This window comes from Ictalurus furcatus, chromosome 20 (genome assembly GCF_023375685.1).
Source record: "Ictalurus furcatus strain D&B chromosome 20, Billie_1.0, whole genome shotgun sequence".
Taxonomy (NCBI): Eukaryota; Metazoa; Chordata; class Actinopteri; order Siluriformes; family Ictaluridae; genus Ictalurus; species Ictalurus furcatus.
The window spans coordinates 8,561,093-8,573,366 of NC_071274.1; the positions used below are offsets into that span (position 1 = coordinate 8,561,093).

Genomic DNA, 12,274 nt, shown 5'->3' on the forward strand with positions numbered 1-12,274 from the left:
TGCTGAAACATCCAGCTTAGTCTTAGCAGCTGCCAAAAACACAGAGCTGGTCAGACTTGTAGAGCATCTTTACCAGCTGGTAATTTATTTTCCAGATTTCTTATTACTGACTAAAGTGATTGAAAAATATCTGATATTTTCTAATTGCCTATAATGTAGTGTCCGCAGCTGGAAAAGATGGTTTAACAGTTTGATCAGGTCACTCTGTGTTTTGGCAGCTGGAAGCTCATCAGACTATCAGGGTTCAGTTCAAACCCCAGGACTACAAGAGAGAGCACGCGAGCAAGAGCTCTAACTGCTCGTGTGTGTGTGTACTGGATCCTGTCTCAGATGTAAGTTCCTTTGCACAGAATAGTCTGTAAATGATTATTACATGCAGTGCAAATGCAAACGTGCAACAGTTCAGAAGACGAGTTTAATTAAAAATCAGGTTTCTTCTTTGGCCAAACACATTCTGCACTGTTGCAGCGTCACGTGCAGAAATCATGAAATGTGAGCTTTATCCAGAGAACTGCAGATTTCCGTTACAGTCGCTCATGTTGCGCTCTATCGCCCTCCACCGGGAATGCGTGCGCCGTGGTCACGTGACCCGGACGCCACGGCACAGGCGGTGAGGCGTCGCTGTAGCTGAGTGACTTCTCTGTTCTCCGCCGCCGCAAATCACTGGCGCTAGCAGCATCCCGATTTCCCGGAGCCGCGTCTTCTCTCCGCTCCCGACGCGAGTGCACGAGCCAGTAATCCTTTAGAGCGATTGCCGTCTCGAGTCGGATGCTCGCGCGGACGCTCATGCTGCCCGCTCGGGCTTTGAGATCGAGCCGTGTGTGTGTGTGAGAGACTGGGATACGGGGAGGAGACCGAATGGCGGAGCGTGATGCATTACCGCTGCCGCTGGACATCCGAGCGCGGATCGCCGAGCTGGAACTGGAGCTGTCGGAAGGTGAGTGGAGGTTTCCCCGGTGGAGGAGGCCTACATTACGGTGGCTCTGGGATGAGGGTGAGGCAAAGCCAGACTAAACACACGCAGCCTGACGTGTTTAAACGGGCACGGGCCTTTTCTTTGCGTGTTTACATTCGCTGTACAGTGTTCATGCGTGCTGACGTGCGACCTTGTATGACACCAACTGGGCCTCAATGGTTCCGCTTTTATTTTATAATCGGTTCTGGTGTCAGAAGAACCGTGCACTGAGATTTCTGCAGATTCTGACACACACCATTCACTTTCTCATAAACACCCAGTCTTTCTCTTTCATCTAGACGCACAGTACGCTGTCTGAATGTGAATGTTTCTCCTAGTGTGTGTGTGTGTGTGTGTGTGAGTGTGAGTAACGGGGTTTGTTTTGCTCACTCTTCTAACGGCTGTGCTGTCCTCGCGCTCTGACCTGTACAAGTCAGAGGATGAACAGGACACAGATTTGTGTTCTGAATATAACTTGCACATGGGGACTCTCTGTCCCGTTTTCATTGCATTCTAGAGACTCTTGGCTGTGGGGCTGCACGATATATCGTTTGCTTATTGTTATCACAATTAGGTTTGTGATCGCGATGCTATGACGCAGTGTCGTGTGGGTGATACGCCATTTCCGGCAAGGTTAGTCAGAATCCTGGTCAGATAGGCAGCCAGCTGCGGTGTTCCAGTCATTCTAGTGTGAAACAGGGCCATTTCCAGATATAAGCGTTCCCTCAGCTCATCCGAATGCTGTATTTAACCAGAAAATTTAATGTTAGTTGCTGCCTCCCAGATCGATCCTGAGGTCAGGTAACATGTGGAGGTTTATATGTTGGGTTACGTTTATATGTGGGTTTCCTCAGGGTTCTTAGGTTTCCTCCCTCGAATGTGTTTGGTTTGCGCATGGTGATGAACTGGAATATTGTTGCCTTGTGGCTAGTGTTCATGGGATAGACTCTGGTGGATGTCGACCGATTGATCGTTTTTGCCAATTAATTAGCAGCGATAATCGTTTGCCGGAACTACAAGTTATCAGCAAAAATCCACACCAATAGTTTTTCCCCAGTTGCATCCAGAACGGTCCGCTGTCATTATATAGAACGAGAGCAGCCTCTAGAGGTGAAATACTGACAAATTTTGCGTTATTTGAAGTGTTTTTTGATTTATTTTGGATGTCTGTTTTATTTGGTATTTGGAGTGTTACTTTTTGGTTCAGTTTGGACGTATATATTTTATTTACTTTAATGTCTAGTAATAGTTAATATATATTAATATTTATATATTTAGTTCATTTATAAAAAGTACAGTACATTTTCATATTACAGTTAGTACTGTTTACTTTTGTAACAAAGTTCAGCAGTATATTTTACTTTGATTGTTATGTTTTCATTCACTATCAGTGTAAAAAACTTTAGGTTGATTTATGGGTTATCAGCAGGTACCGCCCAACTTGGGTATCGGTAATGGAAAAATCCACTATCGGTCCACCTCTAGACTCTGGATTCATTGCACCACTGACTGAGATAACCAGTTATGATGATGACTGAATATAAATGAATATATGTATTAGGTGAGGTGGGGATTCAGAAATGAGGGAGGATAATGTTGTTATTAACTTTAACAGCAGCACCTAGCACATAACTGTGGTTAAGAAAAATCTGAACAAAAAATTAGGAAAGCAAAGTTTCAGTTAACATAAGAGTTATATTTTTCCATTCACTTTATTGGCATTTTTTTTTGCCTTTCAGAATGAGAAGAATACAGCCTGTACTAACTGTGCTTTATAGACTCTGCCTACTAAACCAAGTGTATTTTGATTGATAGAATTTTTGCCAGTAGTGTTAACGAACTTGGAAAACTATGTAGCATCAGTATTCCATACAGCACATTTCTCTGAATAGTTGGGGCAGTGTTAAGTGAAATTACATTTTAATATATTTTATTTTCTTCTATAATACACCTTTGTGTGTTCTATGTAAAAGCATTTCTATTTAATATATTTCCTTCCATTTAAAGTTCATTATATTATGAGAAGTGAGCTTGAATGTTGATGTGAATGCTTTATTAGACAAAACAATAATTTTCCCTATCTCATGGCACCTGTTTCCCCTCCTGCAATATATTTCTCAAATAGCGGTTCACTATTGACTGAAATCTCTGCATGTTTGTCGTTTTAAATGGTTTTGATGGGAAAAGGAATAATTAACCATCATACTAGAAAATATTAAATGCACATCTGGCAAGTGTGATGTAATATTTTAATGTTTTATTACCAGGAAAACATCAAGTGTACAGAGTAATGCACTCTTACCTTAATATGTATTCAGTACTTACATTTATGCTTATTATTTATGCTGTCAGAAACAGTAGGATAAACGTTAATAAAATTGATGTGGAGAACAATGAGGCCACTGTAACTGTAACAGCTGCCACGCAGGTTTGAATGACTGTTATCACATTTTGTCATCTTGTAGATCTGCAGGTTCTGTATGTCATTTATTTCTAAAATGTCTGTTGAGGGACTTGAAAAGATAGGCACTCAAGCCAAACAGGTGATGAAGAGATGTCTGGAAATGTAATAGGAAGTAGTGTATCCAGATCATTACTGCACTTTTATCAGTATGCTTGGTATCTGTTTGGAGTTTGTCACGATGCAGTGCCACTGATTCACTTTTAATCGTGATAAGTCCTAAAAATCATAATACACAGCATCTCTTTCAGCTGTGACCGTGTATGTGAGCACATTTGTAGCACGAGAACAAAGAACTAACCCTACCCTAACAGTAGAATGATCCTATAATGCAATGCGACATGGTGTTGATTCCTGAGCCTCACTATAGCAATACTGATATCACAAAAGTCTGCGATATGCAAATGAGCTCTCTAACAAACCACATTGTCTCTGTTAAGTGAGCGTTGTGACCACAGATTCCAAGTACATTTTTTGTGGGTGTGTTAATTCATGCAATAATACTACTACTAATCATAATAATAATACTAATAATAATTTTCTTAAAATTAACAAAGGCCATAACCTGTTCACCGGTTTGTTTTAATATACTGCTAGGCATATTGCATTCACAGTATGTAGCATCACACTCGCTGTGCTATTTCTGTCCATATCTTGCAGACTGTCTTGACTCTGGTGTTGGGAAAATGACAGTTATTTTGACCCAGGACAAACCTCTTGTGAGTCACACTAGGTCAAAAACAAAAAAATTGTTTCATGACCCTGGGAGTGTAAGTGTAGGCAGACTGGAGGGTCTGTTCATGCTGAAGCAGAAGCAGGCAAGTTTCATGTTGATTGCATCATTCCACCAAACAAAAGGAGATTTTTTTTTTTGTTTCATAGTATGCTTATCTTTGTGCTTGTGTGTGTGAAAGCGAAAAGTGCTCGTTAGTATAAAAACTCATCTCAGCACTGACCCGAAACAGTGTGTCACCCACCCTCAAGAAGTATTCGCTTGCTTTTCTTTGCATTTATGTTGATATTTGAGAGAATTCTGCCTTGAGATAATTCAGAGGATTTTAAAACACTGTTTTACAGACTTTGCTCCACAAATAGGCCTATTTTCTAGTTGCATTTAGCTTGTTCTTGTGTATGCTAATATCACGGTACACTATATGGCCAAAAGTATGTGGACACTTGACCATATGTGCTTGTTGAACATCCTATTGAAAAGCATGGCAGTACTATGGAGTTGTCCCCTCCACTGCTGCTATAACAGCTTCCACTCTTCTAGGAAGGCTGTCCACTAGATTTTGGAGCAAGGCTGTGGGGATTTGTTCAGCCACTAGAGCATTAGTGAGATCGGGCACTGATGTGTGGCTAGGAGGCCTGGGGTGCAGTCTGCGTTCCAATTTATCCCAAAGGTTACGGTTAGGGTCAGGGTGTGTGCAGAACACTTCAGTGCTTCCAGACTAAGCTTAGCAGGCCATGTCTTTATAAAGGTTGCATTTTGTGCACAGAGGCATTGTCATGCTGGAACAGGTTTGGGCCTCTTAGTTCCAGTAAAAAATGGAAATCATAATGCTACAGAATACAAAGTCATTCTAGACAATCATGTGCTTCCAACTTTGTGGTGACATTGTGGGGAAAGCCCACATATATGGGTCATGGTCAGTAATTGTGTAACAGGAGTTAAGCGATGAACATGTGGCAGTCAGTAAATCCCGTTCACCACCCATGGTAAATGCACTGAGCAGCGGTGCCATGTCCTACACTTCCATTTTAATTAATGTGGCCTTTTACAGCAAAAGTGCACTTGATGCACACACAAAGCATGTATTTATGCCGTCACCTCCATGACTTTTAAGAAGAATCGCTATAAAATACAGTATGTATTCAATGTTCAGTGTGTGCCCATAATATAAACAGTACAGGCTATATTTATGTATTTAGTCATACTGCAGCAGTGTGTGTTCTTGCCTCGAATAAATAAATGTATATAATACATTGTGAAATCTCACCAAATTAACAAACTTTATTTAATCATATACAGTGATAACACAGGTAAAAACCGATGGTCAGTACTAACATTTGCATGTTGTATGTACAAACCCAGTGCAGGACAACACAGAAACTAAACGCTCCATATGGTGCCTACACTGACGCACATGACACTCCTCTCCAGTATAAATTGCATCCTCATGTTAAAAGGTTTAAGTTATATATAATTGCCAAACACCAATGCTTTAAAATGCAATTCTGACAATCTTTTTACTTTAATTAGATCAACTTGTATTGTATTTGATTTGTACTGATGTGTAGATGCTAGTGCAAAAATGAATGGGGGATGAGTTGATTTTTATCTCCCATGTGAAAAGCGATTAACATGGGCACATTTTGCAAGCAGCTCGGCTCTCAGCTGTTAACGCTAAAGCAGACATGAAGCTAGACATCACAGATAACAAGTAATAGCTTGCTGCTGTTTGCTTTTGTCAAGAGCATTGGTTTTTTTTACATATTCTTTAGAGCTGCAAAAACTAATCAATAAAATCGATAATAATCGATTATAAAAATCATTGTCAAAGAATCTCATTATCGATTAGTTGGTCTGCGCGCTGCACGGGGGAGATTTACTCATTGTTATTTCTGTTCCGAAAACATGCTTCGGAGAGTAAATACTAAAGTTGTGTCCCAGATGACGTGTACACTATGGACTCTGCACTACTGTCTAGTGTGTGGATTTTAGAAAGGTAATATCATCTAAAATATAACACTAGCTGTTTTTTTTACTAACCGTAAGTATAAGCCACTTCCTAGGCAACGGCGCATGACACCATACACACGCTAGCATTACCAGACACCCGAGTCACAGACAATGACTTTCTTCAGTTTACTTTCTGTCGGCGTTACCTTCCATTCCCAACATGACCTCAGTCTCCATCAGATGGAGGCGAAATCATCACGTAACTGAGGAAGAAAGTGTGTAACCTCCAAGTCCTCAGGGGGGACATTTTAAACATTTTGGAACTCAAACTGATGGACGAGGACAAACTTATGTTTATATCCAAAATGCTCCACTGTGTGTAAGGGGCAGAGGAAAATGGTGCAAGCTGCTTAAAAGGTTTAGTTTAATTTAAGTTTATTGTCATTATATGCTGTATTCGCGCGCTTGCAGTGTACATTCTGTCGTTTATTATAACGGAAGTGATCTGTTAGTAACGAGGCCGTTTTGCTGATCATGTGCGGTGTAGACACGCTGATACACAGTGTAGTGCGAGTTAGATCTGTAATGTCTAATTAAAACATTATGATCAAAAGTAAACACAAGTAAAATAATATTCCTAAAGGCAGTGAGTAACAGAAACCACAAGGTGCAGTGAAAGTGAGTTTTTATTATTAATTTAGGACTGTAGTTTAATTCAGTGCTTTTTGTGCATCCATAAAAATAATCCAGAAATACTATAAAATAAAAGCACAGAATTAAACTACAGTCCTAAATGAATAATATATATTCTTGTGTGTGTGTGTGTGTGTGTGTGTGTGTGTGTGTGTGTGTGTGTGTGTGTGTGTGTGTATTGGGTTCTTTTCTGTTTTGGACAAACAGTTGTGTAAAGTTTTAGTCTGAAGTTTATATTTGTAACACTCAGTTTGTGGATTTTATTTTAAGAATTGGGGTTGTACTTTAAAATCTCTACTTTAAGAAAACATTGGTATAATTTTAATAAAACAAAGTGGAAATATTTCGGCTCCTTTCTAACCTTGCCTTGGCGTCTCCCTACAAAGACCATGTCAGGTAAGGAGCCAGTTTAACAAACACAGCAGGAGTAAAACACAGTGTGATTAATGATGTCTAAAACCTTGCTAGGTAAGTGTGATTTTCTCATGCAATGGATGCCATGATTTGATCAAGTTGTTGGATAGCTATGTGCCATAGCAAAATGTACATACAGTATCTCACAAAAGTGAGTACACCCCTCACATTTTTGTAAATATTTGATTATATCTTTTCATGTGAAAACACTGAAGAAATGACACTTTGCTACAATGTAAAGTAGTGAGTGTACAGCTTGTATAACAGTGTAAATTTGCTGTCCCCTCAAAATAACTCAACACACAGCCATTAATGTCTAAACCGCTGGCAACAAAAGTGAGTACACCCCTAAGTGGAAATGTCCAAATTGGGCCCAATTAGCCATTTTCCCTCCCCGGTGTCATGTGACTTGGTAGTGCTACAAGGTCTCACGTGTGAATGGGAGCAGGTGTGTTAAATTTGGTGTCATCCACACGTCATTGGTGTCAAAACCACTCCCTCATACTGGTCACTGGAAGTTCAACATGGCACCTCATGGCAAAGAACTCTCTGAAGATCTGAAAAATTGAAGAATTGTTGCTCTACATAAAGATGGCCTAGGCTATAAGAAGATTGCCAAGACCCTGACACTGAGCTGCAGCATGGTGGCCAAGACCATACAGGACAGGTTCCACTCAGAACAGGCCTCGCTATGGTCGACCAAAGATGTTGAGTGCATGTGCTCAGCGTCATATCCAGAGGTTGTCTTTGGGAAATAGACGTATGAGTGATGCCAGCATTGCTGCAGAGGTTGATGGGGTGGGGGGTCAGCCTGTCAGTGCTCAGACCATACTCCGCACACTGCATCAAATTGGTCTGCATGGCTGTCGTCCCAGAAGGAAGCCTCTTCTAAAGATGATGCACAAGAAAGCCCGCAAACAGTTTGCTGAAGATAAACAGACTAAGGACATGGATTACTGGAACCATGTCCTGTGATCTGATGAGACCAAGATAAACTTATTTGGTTCAGATGGTGTCAAGCGTGTGTGGCAGCAACCAGGTGAGGAGTACAAAGACAAGTGTGTCTTGCCTACGGTCAAGCATGGTGGTGGGAGTGTCATGGTCTGGGGGTGCATGAGTGCTGCCGGCACTGGGGAGCTACAGTTCATTGAGGGAACCATGAATGCCAACATGTACTGTGACATACTGAAGCAGAGCATGATCAGTATGCGGTATTCCAGCGTGATGGAGGTCTCTAACATCCACCAGCTCCGTGATGTCGTCATGGAGGAGTGGAAGAGGACTCCAGTGGCAACCTGTGAAGCTCTGGTGAACTCCATGCCCAAGAGGGTTAAGGCAGTGCTGGAAAATAATGGTGGCCACACAAAATATTGACACTTTGGGCCCAATTTAGACGTTTTCACTTAGGGGTGTACTCACTTTTGTTGCCAGCGGTTTAGACATTAATGGCTGTGTGTTGAGTTATTTTGATGGGACAGCAAATTTACACTGTTATACAAGCTGTACACTCGCTACTTTACATTGCAGCAAAGTGTCATTTCTTCAGTGTTGTCACATGAAAAGATATAATCAAATATTTACAAAAATGTGAGGGGTGTACTCACTTTTGTGAGATACTGTAAGCCTAAACAATTCAGTTTGTAATCAGATACAATTTGCCAGTAAGGTAGTTTTTCCGTTATTGGATTAGGTTAGAAATCTAGAGATAGACTGGCGGTCCTTTGGAGAAGCTGGAATGGGATCTTTATATGCAATTTGATCAATTTTCAGTTTTGCGGTAACCAGACCATTAAATAAGTACAACTTGACTTCTGGAGATGCATGCAAAAGAGAAACATATTTCAGGACGACTTTCAAAACTGTATAGTATAACATCTCAAAATTTGACCACAGGAAGGATTTTCCCAGGTCACCACACACACATTTTGTGTGTTACATAATAGTTGTACCAAAAATATTCTAAAGAGACAAAGGAAAAAAGCAACTGCAAACCAGTCACTTCCTGTGTGTGTATATATACAGTGCCCTCCACTAATATTGGCATCCTTGGTAAATATGAGTAAAGAAGGCTGTGAAAAATTTTTACCTTTTGAGCTTTTGTTAAAAAAAATTCACAAAAATACTCTGCTTTTATGGATATCAAACAATTGCAAACACAACACTTTGTTAAATATAGGTTTGCCACAATTATTGGCACCCCTAAGAGTTCATATGCTAAATATATTTGAAGTATATTCCAATGGATATTTTACATTTTTAGTACACCTGGGTGACTAGGAAAAGGAACTTCTTCAACCATGACTTCCTGTTTCACAGGGGTATAAATAGGAGGCCAAATTCCCTTAGTCATTCATCACAATGGGTAAGACCAAGCAATATAGCTGTGATGTGCGGCAAAAGGAGCTTCACAAAATGGGAAGTGGCTATAAGAAAATAGCACAAGCATTGAAGATGCCCATATCCATCATCAGTGCAATAATTAAGGAGTTCCAGTCAACTGGGAATGTTATGAATCAACCTGGAAGAGGATGTGGGTCTATATTGTCTCAACACACTGTGAAGAGGATGGGTCGAGTGGCCAAAAAATCTCCAAGGATCACAGCTAGAGAATTACAGAAGTTAGTTGCGTCTTGGGGTCAGAAAATCTCCAAAACTACAATCAGAATCACCTACATCACCACAAGATGTTTGGAAGGGTTTAAAAAAAAGCCTCTACTCTCATCCAAAAACATACTCGAGCATCTTCAGTTTGCCAGACACTACTGGAACTTCAAATGGGATCGGGTTCTATGGTCAGATGAAACCAAAATAGAGCTTTTTGGCAATAAACACCAGAGGTGATTTTGGCGCACACAGAGAGGTAGCCATATGGAAAAGTTCCTCATGCCCATGGTTAAATATGGTGGTGGCTCTTTAATGTTTTGGGGCTGTTTTTCTGCCAGAGAACCTGGACATTTTCTTAGGATACATGACATCATGGACAAATATCAACAGATATTAAATGAAAACCTGACTGCCTCTGCCAGAAAGCTTAAAAGGGGCCATGGTTGGATCTTCCAACAGGACAATGATCCAAAACATACATCAAAATCAACACAAAAATGGTTTACTGACCACAAAATCAAGGTCCTGTCATGGCCATCCCAGTCACCTGACTAGAAACCCGTGGAAAACCTGTGGGTGAACTGAAGAGTCCAGCAGTGTGGACATCGAGTGGTCTCAGATCCCTTGCCATGTATTCTCCAACCTCATCAGGCATTATAGGAGAAGACTCAGAGCTGTTATCTTGGCAAAGGCAGAAAACACAAAGTATTGATTAAAAGAGTGCCAATAATTGTTGCACACCTATATTTAACAAAGATTTTTTTTTATTTTTATAAACCTGTGTTGTGTTTGTAGTTGTTTGATATCCATGAGAGCAGAGTATTTTTGTGATTTTTTTTTTGGACAAAAGATCAAAAGGTTAAACAATAAAGACAAATTTTCACAGCCTTCTTTGCTCATATTTACCAAGGGTGCCAATATTAGTGGAGGGCAATGTATGTGTATATCAAACAACCTACAAAACTACATTTAGTAAATGCACTATTCTGGCCTAATAAAAGAACATAAAGACACTGGAAAAAGTGTAAGCCACAATTTGAATTTTACAGTTTAAACACACAAATAATCAACATTAAAAGTTTCTAAACGTGAAGGTCGCGAAATGTGCCCTGTGATTTCACAAACAGTGTAATGTGATTAATATAAGAAGAAAAAATGCTAACTGAACAGAACTTGGATGTGATATATTTTATCTCCTGGTTTTAATGAGAGGTGAGAACTAGGGCTGCATGATTATGGTCAAAATTATAATCACGATTATTTATCACGATTATTCATTGATTTTAGAGACCACGTATTTTTTATTGCACTTTCACATTTAAATAAACAGACTGCTGCTTTCACCTCCATGTTGTGTTACATTCCTGATAATGTACAAATCTTTGTATCAAATTAGACTGATCCTTAAAGTGCATCATCTCGTACAAGCAAAATGTAAATAAAATTGTACCCAAAATATAGGATAAGTAAAAATAAATATACCATTCAACCCAATGAAAATATGCGATCAAATATAACAATATGCAACCAAATGAAAACAATTCAGGCCTATGCAGAAAAGGCAATAACAGTGTTTACAGGAGGAGAGACGCAGACAAATCACCCAGTAGAGCGGTGATGCAGGGATGATGTCATTTTGTACCAAAACCCGGAATAGCATCACACCGGTTCCCTCGACAAAAACCCAATAGGATTTTCCCATAGGCTTTTGGATTATTGCACAAAATGGGCTCTGTGTTCAACAATAGTTTACAATACTAACATGTTTTGTCCATCAAGATAATTTTCACAAATGAACACAACTGTTATGAAGTTTGAAGCCTAAATACAATCGCCAGAAATAAAAAGCTAAGCATATGCTATAAACAAACTACACCACAGTCGCTCAACTTCACCACGTTTTTTTTGGGCACAGCATATCAGAAACAGTTTATCCATCCATCCATTCATCTTCTACCACTTACTCCTTCTTCAGGGTCGCGGAGGAACCTGGAGCCAATCCCAGGGAGCATCGGGCGCAAGGCGGGGTACACCCTGGACAGGGTGCCAATCCATCGCAGGGCACAATCACATACACACTCGCACACCATTCATACACTACGGACACTTTAGACACGCCAATCAGCCTACTATGCATGTCTTTGGACTGGGGGGAGTACCCGGAAGAAACCCCCGCAGCACAGGGAGAACATGCAAACTCCGCGCACACACATGGCCCCGGCAGGAATTGAACCCCAGACCCTGGAGGTGTGAGGCGAACATGCTAGCCACTAAGCCACCGTCCCCGACGACGTCTGTCGTCCCATTTAGCAACTTGTTAGCAACTGCTTTTTTCAATACACATAAAAGCTTTAAAAAATAATGAGTGGGGTTTTACTGTTGTATTCTTTATGTCGTAGAATAAAACTTTAAAATATTTTGAGCTTGTGTTCACCACAGACCTTATTTCAGGCTTTTAACCAAA

General features: G+C 40.3%; 1 protein-coding gene across 1 annotated transcript in view; it reads left to right on the plus strand.

The window, feature by feature from the left end:
* Nucleotides 1-574: 574 nt before the first annotated feature.
* dip2cb (disco-interacting protein 2 homolog Cb) overlaps nt 575-12,274 on the plus strand; it is a 68,927-nt gene continuing 57,227 nt past the window's right edge. The window contains exon 1 of the mRNA XM_053651209.1: nt 575-937. Coding sequence (XP_053507184.1) covers nt 859-937 — 79 coding nt within the window. The 5' untranslated portion in view covers nt 575-858. The remainder of the gene's footprint in view (nt 938-12,274) is intronic.